We start from the raw sequence: 15,061 nt of genomic DNA on the forward strand, positions 1-15,061 counted from the left end.
ACGCAATGCATGGAGTTTCAGTGGTGTTCAGGAATTAGCAAATGATTGTTTGCCTTCGGGCGGTGCAGTTTCCGACACCTTGATGAGAAATCCAATTTTTCTTACTTTCGTATGTTCAGGCCGGCACTGACCAGGTCGGTGTAGCACATTGTCTGGACTGATTTCTCTTCATGGGTGCGGGAAGGAGTGACGTCTGTTTGGACCTCCTCTTTTGGCACAGTCACCTTTTTCCGTGTTTTGGGGGTTCCAGTTGCGCTTGATATGAATGTAGGTTTTGTGTCCAGTTTGTCTGTTGGTGACTGAGATAGTCACGATAGCAGGTTATGGTTGTTTAGTAGGTTTTTGTAGTGTAGTGGGAAATGGACCACATATCACACTAGACATTTAAGGTTTTGAGTCTCAGTGGAAACACTATAAAAAAAAAAAAAAATGAAATGAAATGACTGGGTTTGTAAGTTGTTTCCTTAAATGCGGCTTGTTTATAGGTTTACGCAGTTTGAGCGGGCACTTCGTTGTTGGGTCAGGTTTCTGGTTCAATTTATCGGTGAACTAATTTTGTACTTCAGTGGCAATTGTTGCTGCAGTTTTTTTACCAATTCGGCTGGCTGGCCAGGTTTTTTTGGCTTTCAGTTAGAGGGAAATTTTTCTGGGTAGTTATTACGATGCAGGTCTTATGAGTAATGTTGCTGTTGGAGCCGTTCCCAATTTTCATGGCCATATAGGCTGGTCAGTGCGACTGAGGATTAATTATTTTCTAATCTACAGAATTGGGTGTAGCTCATGCCATCTACAACCGAAACTCGTTCCTTTTGCGTTTCCTTGGTCATTTAGTTTTGTGCTTTTAGGTACAGAATATTATATTTCGACATGCAAATTGCGCTTTGGTCTCTAGTCCCAATGATACCACAGACGTAATCGTCTTCCTGGCAATTTTTGGCGAGCTTATGGGCTAAGCCATCTATGGTGGGTGAGTTTTTCAATATTTGCTTTACTTCATAGTATGAAACCATTCGTGGCAGAGCGGGTCCAAAGCCTCTGCGGTGGCGGCGCCAACGGGGATCTAATCTATTGTAAGCTTAAAGGTATTCGTGTACATACCCAGTCATTTATTACATGTTGGGTGAAATGGGTTCCCCGTTCGCGGCGTCTCCCAGCGGCCTTTTGATGTGCAGTTTTTTATTCGTTGCTTGTGGTTACGGGTCAGGTGGCTCCTGACAGGTGTTAGGCCTCGCTTTTACATTTTAACTTTTCAGCTGTAATTTTGGAGTGTTTAGTTTTATCAGGGATTTTGTTTCAAGATATTGTTTTCAGGAGATCAGGGCTGCGTTGCAATTTTTCATGGGGCAGTTGAGATCATACAGGGGGGGTGGATAGTTTCCATTTCTCAACATCCAGAGGTTAATTTGCCTGGTACGCCTTGCTGTGCATTATAGATGTGGCACCCTGCTAGTTGAACACAAGGATGGTTTACATTCCAATCTTATCCCGCATACTACAGTTCAATTGGAATACGAGGTTGGTTTACAGGCCCAATCTTATCCTGCGTACCACATTTTAGTTCTCTGCTGTTTTTGGGCAAAGTTTTGATTGGGGCAGTTTCTATGCTTCAGCTGCTAGTACTCATTTTCTTCAAATTGGCGCAGCGATTGCGGGGGCATTTCCTGCAGAGTTTAGCGTGTGCAAACTGCTGCCTATGAGACATGTGCAGTTGCGATTAGAGCTAGTTGCGCACCTGGCGCCAACCTGAAACGTTGTTTACCAACCAATCGTTGAATGACTAGCATTCAACAATTGGGGGGTGGTGAAGGGATTTTTTAGTTTTTCCTCCCGGGAGCCTTGATCCGGCCCAATTTGGTTCACGGGTAGGTTTTTTAGTTTTTCCCTTTCACTCGGGTTACTTGTTTCCCCTCTTATGCATCCCTGCTATTTAGTTGCTATGTGTTTTCTGAAGTTGTGTCGGGATGGTTTGGGTTTGATGCGATACTCATGGTACGGAACTTTGTTGCTCACTGGGATTGCAGCAGTTGACAGTTTGGGTTGTGAATGATGTGCGCGGTTTTGGTGTAGAGTTTTGTGCTTGGGTTTCTTGTGTCCTCGGTGACTTAATAGGATGTGCCTGACAAGGAGGTGTTGCCTATCAGGAGCAACGATGTGCGACAGTGGAAAGGTGTGGAGTGCTCATTCGTGGTGAGAAGTTTTTGTTGGGCTTAAGGCCAAATTGGAGGATGTGTGATCTGTTTGGTGCATAGTTTGACTGGAGAGTGGTGTATAAGCATGGTGCGTTAGACAGGACGAGGAAGAAGGTGAATGTGTCAGCAGCCTGTTATACGGTGTCACTGGGTGGCTTGGTTGTGAGTCATAGCTTTTAGTTGGCGATTTAGCTCTGTATTTTTCAATCCTGATTGAGGGTATCTTGATGACTTGGATTCATTTTGCTTATCTTTAAGGAGTTCTTGTTCTGGGCTAGGTCGTGTTGGGTGGTGGGCCAGTTTCCTTTGGAGTCTGGCTTTGGCGGGAGTACGCTGCAGCTCAGAGGCTTTATGTGGCGTAAGATACGTTGTGGGGGCACTTGCCCTCGATGAACCTGGCGAATTTGTCCTGCTCCGCACGGGGGGACCCAGGCACATTTTTTGTATGGAAGCGTCTCGGATTGGCCCAGGAGGGAAGTGGGACCCTCGCAGCGTTAGTACGTCTTGAGGGGGGACGTGTCAGTCGTTCCCCGAGTATTTTGAGCAAAGTAAGAGCTAGAACTGAGTCTGCAGCGTCTCTTTGCCACCCTGGTTAGGTTAATTAATTATAAATAAAAGCTGTGACCTTTTAGCCAAGCTCTTGTTGTCTGTGTCGTTATTTATTAGTTTAAGTTAAGTAAGCTATACCAGGTTGTTAAGGGTTAGAAGCAATAAACCAATGTATTTCTTATAGTATACGAAGGCTGGATAAGCATGAGTATAACTAAGAATACTATGTTTTTTGCTGTATGGCTGTTGATGACAGCCTTGTTGCTGGGCAGATTATAAGGCTGTATGGTCAGCTGGTTGGTTGAGCCAATGATATTGCTTGAAGGAGTGGTCAGATTATCAGTATATATTGGCTTGTGTGAGCATGGACAGCCTCTTGGTTCCTGGATCTTTGAAACCCACCATCCCACCTGTTACAGTTTATGTTGTGTCATACTAACTTTTTCTTCCCAATTCAGGGGAGGCGCAGTATGGCGGGAGTACGCTGCAGCTCAGTGGCTTTATGTGGCGTAAGATACGTTGTGGGGGCACTTGCCCTCGATGAACCTGGCGAATTTGTCCTGCTCCGCACGGGGGGACCCAGGCGCTTTTTGTATGGAAGCGTCTCGGATTGGCCCAGGAGGGAAGTGGGACCCTCGCAGCGTTAGTGCGTCTTGAGGGGGACGTGTCAGTCGTTCCCCGAGTATTTTGAGCAAAGTAAAAGCTAGAACTGAGTCAGCAGCGTCTCTTTGCCACCCTGGTTAGGTTAATTAATTATAAATAAAAGCTGTGACCTTTTAGCCAAGCTCTTGTTGTCTGTGTCGTTATTTATTAGTTTAAGTTAAGTAAGCTATACAAGGTTGTTAAGGGTTAGAAGCAATAAACCAATGTATTTCTTATGCGTGAAACTACTATCATTGGTCTCTGCAACTATGTGTTACACTGTGACTGTAGGCAATAGCGTTTTTAGTCAGAACATGCATAGTGCATCCTAAATGTCGGTAGTCTACTACCAGCAACTGACCAGGAAGAGCCAGGAGGCAGAAGAGAAGCACTAGTAGCAGAAGACAGGGCCATAACTAGGGTAGTGCAACCAGTGCCATGGCACAGGGCACCGCAGGGCAGGGGGCGCTGTTTGGACCTGTCAGTTTTCCTGTATATTATCATTGTCACTTGTAGCTTCCTCTTCTTTCATTCCCAGCATCTCCTGGCCTCCTCTATCTCTTCCCTGGCCCTTCCCCATGAGGCCATGGACCTTTTACAGGTGCACTATCTTATGTTCCTAGTTAAAAAAGGGAGGGGGGGCACCAATGTGCCCTCTGGCAAAGGGCACCAAAATGTCTAGTTATGGCTCTGGCAGTATTGGTGGGTGAACATTAGCACTACACCCCGGTCTACCACAGTCACACACAAATATAACAAACAGGACTTAAAAGATATTATAGACAAAAATGGGTAAAAGCAAAAAAATGACAAGACTACATGAAATAGACAAGACAACACTCACCAATCCATAAATAGATACTCAATAAACTCTCCCAGCAAACTCTAACAACTCTAGCAAACCACTTGAAACAACCTTGCTAAGTAAATTGGTGGTTTGACACTATAAGGTGATTGTAATAAAAAGCATGTGAGATGCGAAAACCAACTGAAAAGCATTGGGACATGTACATCGGTTTCATGCGCTTTCAATAGCTTTTGTAGCGTTCTTTTATGGCGGATTCCATCATAAAGAACAAAACCAATGGGGGTTAGTTATTTTAAAACCAATGGACATAAATGGCATTTTCAATGCATTTGTATAGGAAACACTGTATTTGGGCACCTCAAACCACTGGCAATGCCAATCGACTTCTAAATGATGGCCAATCTGCTGCTTAGTAAATAGTTTTTATTATGCAGTACGATATTATAAAGATCTCCCAGTGAAGGTCAAATCAATGCAGTATACTTTAGAAGGTATTTAGTACTTAATTGTAATGTATTTTAGTGGAAACATTAAGGGGTAAATTTACAAACCTGGGAATGCTGGCATGTGTAGCCCTGAGAGAGCCATTATGCATGGCAGGCATCTGTTGCATCAGGTTAAGTAAATCTATTTTCTTCCACTAGGTCATACTATAAAAAAAAACATTACAGTTTTTATAGTATGACCTATTGTTTCTCAATGAAAAAAAAGTAAAAAGACGGAAATGGTTTAAAAGAGCGGTAAGCTTACTGTATATGTTTGTTTCCTAGTAAACTATTATGTCCTATTTGCTAGGAGCAAAAGTACTTTCAAATATTTTGTCTCTTTTTGTGCCTTTAATGAGACTGTTATTGTATTTTGTAAATGGTTTTAAAAATGCATTCAATTCTATGTAATGCGTAGACCCTGCACTCAAATTAATCCATCCTTGACAAAGTACCCTAGTGGTACAAAATGCATCAGAGAACGAGTGTGAATGAGCAGGCAACAGCTGGGACCACCTAGTGCACAGTGTGCATGGTGAATAGTACGGAGTGATGTCATCACTGGCCACCGCATCCAGACATGCCGACTCCAGCCATGGGAGAAACAGACCAGTGATGAAAGACTTTGGACCACCATCTTGCCTGCGGACCAGCTAGTGATAGTGAAGGTAAGGTACCCACCTTTGTACCCAAGTCCTTGTACTAGGCACCTGCTAATCAGTCTTGATACATAATCAGCTGTCTGTCACTGCATCACTCTAATCATCTTTAGATGGCAATAGCTACATGGTCCACCTTTCCAGCAAAGGGGGACTTGGCAGCAACCTTTCTGGCTTCAGCAAAGCATTCTAGACACTGCTGGATCCTTGAAACAGTCATGCACATGTGCAGACTGACCGTTATGCATTTGCATGTGTCAGATTGTGGCCTAGGATTGGCCATTACTCACCTCAGCACTGGATTCCCCTGATCTCTAGAGTGGTCAGTCGCCAGGCGCGGCGACGAGTGATGCCCTGAGGATTATACCTGGGAATCTGCTAGGACATCCATGTGCTCACTCCGTGATGTTGTTTCTGCAGTTATCATCTTGTACACAGCCATGACAGTCTGTTTACACCTGACTAATCTTTTACCCAATGGTAGCATTGGTTGCTGTCAGCTGACAGTATCCACCAATGGACTGCTACCTTAGGGTATATAGCTGGGCTCTGGACAACAGGAAGTTGCCTGTACTACATTGTTACTTCCAGTGTTAACTTGCTTTTGCAGCGTTCCAGGTTCCAAGCTCCGTTCCTTCTAGTGACTTGTTCCTAGTATTTTCTACGGTGTGTACACTCAGGGCCTGGTTCAGCAGTGACAAATGGGGCCTTTGATGTGTTACTTTAATGAGTTACTTACAATTACATGTTATTTAAATAGTGGCTTACACTAATGCTCATTACTGTTTTTAATAGATTGCAGCAGCCCATAACCACTTGCCTGGCATGGTCATATCAGATGTGACCACATCTGACTGTCCTTTTCCTGACATGGTTGCAGCAGATGTGACCATGTCAGAGGAGCCTGGCAGTGAGTCCTGGAATCAAATATTCCAGAAGCTGCCAGGCTGAGCCCCCCCGGCCTGCCCGTTTGTTGCTGTGGCAACCTCTTCCTGTCAGCTGGGTTGCACTCGTAGCTGCAGGCAGACAGTCTTCCTACAGCCTGATCACAAGGGGAACAGGAAAGCTGCAACTTTCTTTCTCTTCACCAACTACAGTCACTGCCAGTGGGCACTGCAACAGCCCAGAATCTCTCTGCCCTTCCCCCCTTCCAACCAGCAGTCATGGGTAACCCTTAGACTGCCAACTGCTGCTGGCTGCTCTTTTTGCAGGACTGTGAAGTCTTGTTAGAGGTGTAGTAAAATGTTTTATGTGGTTAAAAAGGAATCGGTATGATATCCCAGCTGCCGTATGGCCGGGAGTTCGAATCCCGGCAGCGGCAGCCCGACAAAACAGCAGAGCCCGGCAGCGGAAGGCCGACAGCGCTGGAAATCCCGATTGTGGTAAGGTAAGTATTGTCTAACCTAACCCCCCTAACCCTAACCCTCCTTAGGGGTGCCTCCTCCCGTGTGCCTAACCCTTATCCCCCCTGTAGGTGCCTAACCCTAACCCCCCCCTTCCCCGCTGCCTAAACCTAAGTCCCCCTCGGGGGTGCCTCCCTCCCCCTAGCCTAACCCTAAACCTCCCAGGGGGGAGCCTAACCCTAAGTACCCCCCGGGTGCCCTAAACCTAACCATCCCCCCTCGCAGCAGTCCGCATGCGGTGCCTGGCATCCCTTCGATCAGGATGCCGGGCGCCGGTCTCCCGGCATTGGGGAAATGACAAGCGTCTAGTTATAGACGCCGGTCATTTATCCCACGCCGGGATAAAGCAGTCGGGAAGCCAGCTATCGGGAATCCGGCAGCCGGCTTCCCGATTGTATACCATTAAAAACAATAGGGGGACATTTTTGTAAAAAATATTAGCCAGTCAAGTGGTTTATGGTAAAACCTAGTGCTGGGTAATGGAATGTAGGGGAGACTTCATGCTCTTTGTCACTGTGATATTTCCACTACGAGGTTAAGCTTAGGGCTGCTGTTTTGTTAATTTTGCAATGCTTTCCATTTTTTTAAATATAGAAGCATGCAGGGTTGGACTGGCCCACAGGGGTACAGGGGAAATCCCCGGTGGTCCCCATTGCCTGAGGGCCCACCCTCCTCATCTAGGTGTCAGGTTCCAGACCTAAAAATATACATTGTTACTCTATTAGATTGTCAGTTACCTTGTGTAGTACCACTGATCAACATGGGTGCTTGGTTCCTTTCTATAAAAACTACACCAGTATTTGCCTATTGGTTAGCCAAGTGTCTGTGGTGGTTGGCCACACCCCTTAAGCATGGGCCCCTATCACTGCATTCCCCCGGTGGGCCCTTCATGCCCCAGTCTGACACTGGAAGGATGCATGGATAAAAACCATGGTTGATATGTGACGGGCTTGCGGTGAGATGGAGTTCTTTTTAGAAGGTCATACCATCTTTTAATACTGTACTGTAAATGCTGCATTTTTCCAGTTAGAACTGTCAATCCGTGGCAATCCTCAATGGTTTACAAGCCTCTGCAAAATTAATCTTTAGTTTTCTCTCAATTTCAAGTTGTCCTTTGCTGATAAGTTTGTTCACTGTGTGTCATCATATTGGATTTTTGCATACAATACTGTACATTAGTTTATTTTTTTGCTTCTGGTTTTCAGGCTGACTCACCCTACTCCTATTAGTTGCCAAATCCAGGTCTCAGGGAAATATGTTCGCACCTTTTCCACTTCTTGTGGCACAGGTAGCACTGGACGCACTGCATTGCCTGATTTACCATGTAAGACTGGTATTCCTGGGTGAAAAGCTTACAAGAAACAAAACATGTCATACATAATTACAAAGGGATTAAGGTTTAAGAAATAAATAATTCCATGAAATTCTACTCAAATATTCCCAAAATTCAACTCAAATATTCCCAGTTATTTAATCTATAAATACAAGAAGTTATACATTCATATATACAAAAATCACAGTACAATATTTCTAGGGTTACCGTCTGTCCAGTGTGAAATGCAGGGCCATTGCAGAGTGCCACCCCACTGGGGGCACGGTACGGCTGCCGCCGAGACCCTGGACTGATCTAGGGGTCTATTTACTAAGCAGTGTTAGGAGACAGAGTGAAAAATAATAAGGTGCCAGCCAATCAGCTCCCAACTGTCATTTTTCAAACACCTGTGAGATCAGAGTTAGGAGCTGATTGTCTGGCACCTTATCACTTTTCACTCTGTCTCCTAACCCTGCTTAGTAAATAGACCCCCTATACTGCCAGTGACTGACAGTGCTGCATCGCCCGTTTTGACTTCGGGCCAGGGCAGTGCTGGGCTCATTTGGGTGGCTGAGACTATGACCTAAGGTAATGAGGCAGCATGACATCATAAGTCACGCAGCCGCCCACCGTCCCACACAAATAGTGCTCTGGAGTCTGTACTGAGGCTGCAGCCACTTCTGATGCCTGTGCCACCTGCGATTGATGGCTAGGGAGGTACTGGGAGCTCTTGCAGGTCAGGTAAGTCTTATGTGGTCAGCTGGGGCAAGTAATGTTTTTTATTTTATCTTTTTGTGGGGCCAATGTGTATATTTTTATTTCTGTGAGGGACAATGAGTTTAATTTTTTTTCCTGTGGGGGAAAATGTTTATTTATTTTATTCTGTGGAAGCCAATGTTTTTTTCTTTTGGGGGACAATTTTTTTACATTTCGTTTTCTGTGGAGGCCAGTGTGTTTTTTTTTTTTCCCTGTGGAGGCCGATGTGTGTGTTTTTATTCTTTTGGAGGCTCATTTGTGTGGGGGGTTTTCCCATGGCTGACAATGTGTGTGGGTTTTTTTTACCCATGCGGACAATGTGTGTGTTTATTTATGAATAATATTTAAAATAATATTACAAGTATTAATAATAGATATAGTTGGATTTTTTTATTTTTTTTTTGAGGGGGGGGGGGGGCGGGGGACGACAACTCCAAACTTTTTCATTTTTTGTTAACATACCTGGGGCTGGTCTTGTGGAAGTGTGATGTCAATTGGAAGGCACAGATCTTGTAATTCTTAACATAAGTGACTCAAAGCACTGAAGTCTTGGATTAAATTGCCAACATGTGCCTAACTGTATATAATTTTTGGGGGAGATATACTAAGACTTTGGACAGATAAAGTGGAGAGAGATAAATTACCAAACAATAAGCTCCTAGCTGTTATTTTTCAAACACAGTCTGTAAGTTAACATGACAGATAGAAGTTGATTGGCTGGTAATATATCTCTCTCCAATTTATCGCTCTTTAAGGCTTAGTAGATCTACCCCTGTAGATTTTCCCAGTGCTTGTGTAGGTTGCCTCTCACTATCTGTATATGCATGTGGTAAGGAGTATTGATTGAAAAGGTGGGTATACAATGTACGATGTGTACCAGGACGATATGTCTGCCGACATATTGTACCGCGGTTACACATCAGACCGATGCTATGAACGACTTGTTCTGTCCTTCATTAACATGAATGGGGCCGCATGCGACATTGTCAGGTTTGATGTGCAGCACATTAAACCCGATGACCTTGCATGCAACTTCGGGAGTGGGCATATCGACCAAATCGTAACATTCTCAGTGTGTACACGGCCTAAGCTCCAATGGAGCAGGGTCTGATGTGAATGGCCAAATATTGTTTGTAAAGTGTAACATGTATGTGCTATATATATTACTGTTAATTATTAAATATATAGAACCCTATGTTACAGGGAGGTTCAGGATTGTAGTTTACTGCCATTATAGTAATCAATAGTAGACAGTCTACATTGTAATTGTTTAACAGTGCTGGCTTGGTGTTAACCAGTCATAGAGTCTGATTCATCAGAGCACGCAGAAGAAGTTATCACGCAATGATGGGGAATCGGTGCATACGCCGTCCCGTGCTGCGCATGTGCAGTGTGGGTCTGCAATGTCTCAAAGAGTTTGGTAGCAGACCCATCAGTGATTGACAGTCTGCTGCCCTTTCAGAGTGGTTGAGGTTGTGGCAGCGGCTCATTTCCCAAAACTGAGGTGTGTCGCCACCATTGGGAGGAGTGCCAAAGCCAGGATCTTCGTCAGCTGATGCAGATTTCCTGGCCTCTTTTGTGCATCTGCAGCGGCCGGCTTACGTGACCCCATGGTCACTTAGCTGGCCAATAAACACGTAGATGACCTGATGTTGCATTGTACAATACAACTCGGATCAGTAGTGCATGCAGGAGCCAGGGCGCCTTCTGCTGCATTACTATATTAGTGCATTCGCAGATGCTAACATGTTAGTAGCTGCAATAGCAACTGCGTCCTCTGCTGAATCAGGCCCATTGTGCAAACTATGGGCCTGATCCAGAGATGCACACAATTCTCATCTCATCGCTCTGCCAACCCGTACACAGCAGTCTTGCAAAAATATGTAAATGTCACAGATGCCTAGCTTAATTTTTGAAATGCACACTGACTGCTTCTCAGGTCTGGTGCTTTTGTATCGGATGCACATTGGTCAATAATCGTCCATCTGAGCAGCCCTATGATCATGCTGCACGGCCGTGTGAACAGATGAGCTCATTCAGACCCGCTCGCAAGTTGCGTTCGCCCGCTGGCAAAAAGGGTCTGGTTATTTAAATGAAGTGCTCGCACTGAGTTGCGTAAGAACGCCCACTATGTTTTAGCGAGCTAAGGCAAAGTGCGTTCGCAAGTGTATGAAGACGCCCCCTTGCCACTCGCAACACACGTCATCTCCGGGAAATGTATGATTAATCGGGAACATCAAGAGCCATCGGAGCTGCTCGTAGCCCTTGGGGTTGCCTGAACCTGCCACAAGCACAGCGATCAGCGCTGGCTGAAATACATGCAGGTGACGTGTACAATGACGCTACTTTGCTAATTATGCACACCCTTTAAACGGCATGTTGGTGGCCTGAAACGCTTGCATTCGCACATCCACTCCCCCGTTCACAAGCACCTTCCCCTGTTACCTCCCACAAATGGCACTATCTGTCACTCAGAGCAGAGACTTGATAGTGGCTTACGAGCAACCAAAATCAGATCACAATGAATGGCTTGCGCCCACGCACTGCGAATTATATGCATACGCAAATGGGCGAAAATCGCTCAGAGCGAGCGATCGCACCTTAGCGAGCTGGTCTGAATCAGGTACAGAGTCTGGGGCCAATTTTAGTGCATATAGGATTGCACAAGTGCATTTGATCCATTCTCCGTTATCTCCTTATGCTTGGTGCAGGTGCAGTGCAACTCACATGCTGCACAGACCATGGATAATCGCTCAACTGTGTAAACATCGGCATTGCATCCATCTCTGAATCAGACACTTTGTTCTTTTGGTTTCAATTACGGTCAGGATTTAAAGAGTTCAGACTGCTGTAGGAAGTGAGTATCTGGGAACTGGGTGCTAAGGCACATTATTTACTGACACAAAAGAGCACTGACACTAAGGGCCTGATTCTGACGCGGATGCAGCTGCTATGTCAGACACAGTGTAGTAGCATTGGATCTACACCATGACCATCGGTTACAGCATCAGCCATCTGAGTGAGCTTATGGCTACTCAGAATTGCTGCCTCATCTCCGCTGCTAAGGACAGTAAATCTGCATTGGAAGACACAGTCACTGTCCTCGGCACTCCCACAAAACAGAGACCACATGCTTCCGTTTTGGGAATGGTCCCCGGCTCCACCAGTGCCCGGCATTTCTTTGGTTTCTGCATCTTACTCCATTTTGCTCCCTGTTCATTACATTTGGGGCTACTGGTTACTGAATCTGGTGGGGTGGTAGGAATTGTGGTGATGACCTGTTGACTGTCCAGAATTCTATGGAATGCAGGTATTGCTATTGTCCTCACCCTCACTTCCTCCTCTTTTACAATTGCTTTGGAAGTCCCTTTGATAATAAGCTTTGTGAGGTGGATAGCACCAGTGGAAACCATGATCAGTTGCCTCTAGTTCAGGCCTGGCCAACCTGTGGCTCTCCAGCTGTTGTGAAACTACAAGTCCCAGTATGCCCTGCCACAGTTTTGCTGTTAGGGAATGTTAAACCTGTGGTAGGGCATGTTGGGACTTGTAGTTTCACAACAGCTGGAGAGCCACAGGTTGGCCAGGACTGCTCTAGTTCTTTCATGTGTGCTGTTATTAACTCATCAGCACAATTTCATAACACATTCATGCCCACTATTAATGGAGGTACAGTACACTCACATGGTAGACAGTGGTGATAATACATCCATGATGTGGAAGCACAGTTTGTCCTACCAGTATTAGGGATGTTAGGAACCCATGTGATGAGGTTTACATTGACGTGGTAGATCGGCATGTATTTTTGGCCAAACGTGCAGTACTAAGAACTGTATTTAAACTCCATGTTCATTTTTAGAGTTTACTATAAATGTTTAAAATATCAGCATTCTTAATGCCTAGAGTGTGTGCCTGCATTTTATTTTATTTTGTATTCATGGAACTACAAGTCTCAGCATGGTAGCACCTCTTGTAATGTTTAAAATTAAGATATGCCTTACAGCCCCCCCTCCACACTTTATCCTCTTTATGTGTGTATTTAATGTACACTTGAACGCGAGACTGGTTCTCCTGGATTAGCACCCCTCCCGCTTGCCCCTAAATGATTTTAATTAGTATAGGTCCTTGCATTGCTGTTTACACATTGGAATGGGTACTATTATAGGTAAGTCCTGAATAAATGTATATAATGTGTCAGTATTAGGGGTGTTAGGGACCCACCAGATGAGGTTCACTTTGAAGTGGTAGGTGGCATACATTTTTGGCCAAACATGTACTAAGAACTGTAGTTAAACTCCATGTTAAGTTTTAAAGTTTATTATAAATGTTTAGATTATCAGTATTCTTAGATGTATATTTACTAAAGGTTGATTTTAATCAACATTTATGATGTGTTTTGGGGCTAATTCACACATTTAACAAAACTTTAAAAATATAATCAAAAATTGTTAGTAAATGTGTGATTTAGCCCCAGAAACACATCACTGTTGATTGATTTTGATAGATTTTCATAAGTTTTAAATAGATTAAAATAGATTAAAATCGACCTTTAGTTACTATACCTTTTAATGCCTAGAGTGTCTTTTCTTTTTGCCCTGTTCACTGCATTGAAGGCTACTGGTTATAGAATCTGATGGGGTGGTAGGAACTGCAATTGACTGGCCAGTATTGTATGGACTGCAGCTGTTCCTATTGTCTCCCAGTGATCCTCATCCTCATTTCCTCCTCTTTTTCCATTGCTTTGGAAGTCCTTTTGATAGTAACCTTTGTGAGGTGGTTGGAACAAGTGGAAACCATGATCAGTTGCTTCTAGTTCTAGATTTTTCTTGAGTGCTGTTATCAGCTCATCAGCACAGTATCATAACACATTCATACCCACTATTAATGCAAAAACAGTACTCTCACAGTGTAGACAGTGGTGATGATAATACATCCACAGTTTGTCCTACCTTTAGATCAGCTTCTTAGCTTTGACAAGTGATGCAGAGACACCATTACTGACAAATAATTGCAGCAATAAGGGAGGTGGCATACCCATCACTGTTCCCTTTCAATCTTGCTGGAGCTTGACTAGTTAAATGGTGGTAATTTGGGAGCCTGTATTCAGCAGATCTGGAATGATGATCCCTTTTATCTATCATAGGCTACTTTCCTAAATCCTACAATTTTCTTGCGATTGCCCTACTGGTGTTGAGCTCCCTGAGGTTAGGTCCATGGCCTTAAGGCTTCAGATTTAAAGTCTTGGCTTCTCTGCAGCTACGTTCCATGTGGTCTCTCCTCTGGTACTACCTACCGATGATCCTTCCTTGTACATCAAATTGGACATATGACCACCTCTTTGAAACAAAGTGGAAATTCATATTGAGATCTACTCACAGAGTGCCACTAATCCTCTTCTTGCTATTTAGGAGGTTGCTTCTTCAGGTTTTGTAGTTGTCAACACATGCCTGTCATGCCTTACCTGGTCCTCTATGCATCGGAGGTCCAGCTAGACCAAACTGTGGTTCATGAAAACATTTCACAGGCTTCTTGATGTCCGCACTTGTTATTATTTTTAACTGCATGTGCTGTAAGAAAATGCAAAGGCAATAAATAGTTGCTGCTGATAATGATTTATTGCCTTATAATTATAATTATTAGACATTGGGATATGGTGCTAGACATGTTTGCTTGGATGACAGGGTTTTCATTAGTCTTGAATGCAAACTCAAAAATAGTTTTCTCCCAATGTAGCTGATATTTAGCTTAAATATTGGATTTGTGGCAATTCTATTACACATTTTATTGTAAAAAAAATATTTTTATCACTTTTAGAGTACTCTGGGTGGCTGTTACACTTGGGGGTTCAGTCTTTTTAATTACAATGGCCCCGGAGATTCATGAGGTGGACTCCATGCTTGTGATTATTTTATATTAGAATCTAGCCAATAATACTGTATATAGCATTGGGATTTCAGTGTGTCCTTTACATTTTTATATTTATCATACTTTAAAAGTTTAAACAGAAATAGTCTAGTGTAGTCAGGAGGAAATACCATCTGAAATAGTCAGAGCCACAATGTCCTGGTGACATATCGATTATCACTACAAATAGGGGTCTTGGGGTCTTGTCTGATCTTCTGTCATTCACAGATTAATTTGCCCATTTCTAGTTTTGACGTCATGGACATGGATTAATAGTAATGACATCAGCTCTAATCTCTAGCTAAATAAAAATGTCAAGGATTTTTATCAAAAGCAGTATTAGTATCTGCATAGGCG

General features: G+C 43.9%; 1 protein-coding gene across 1 annotated transcript in view; it reads right to left on the reverse strand.

Moving 5' to 3' along the window:
• LOC148518857 (alpha-2-macroglobulin-like protein 1) overlaps positions 1 to 15,061 on the reverse strand; it is a 241,494-nt gene that overhangs the window by 92,361 nt on the left and 134,072 nt on the right. The window contains exons 17-18 of the mRNA XM_088476941.1: positions 14,262 to 14,367; positions 7,951 to 8,086 (exon numbers count right to left, since the gene is read on the reverse strand). Of these exons, the coding sequence (XP_088333067.1) occupies positions 7,951 to 8,086; positions 14,262 to 14,367 (242 nt within the window). The remainder of the gene's footprint in view (positions 1 to 7,950; positions 8,087 to 14,261; positions 14,368 to 15,061) is intronic.

This window comes from Taudactylus pleione, unplaced genomic scaffold (assembly GCF_031769625.1).
Source record: "Taudactylus pleione unplaced genomic scaffold, aTauple2 ptg000198l, whole genome shotgun sequence".
Lineage (NCBI taxonomy): Eukaryota > Metazoa > Chordata > Amphibia > Anura > Myobatrachidae > Taudactylus > Taudactylus pleione.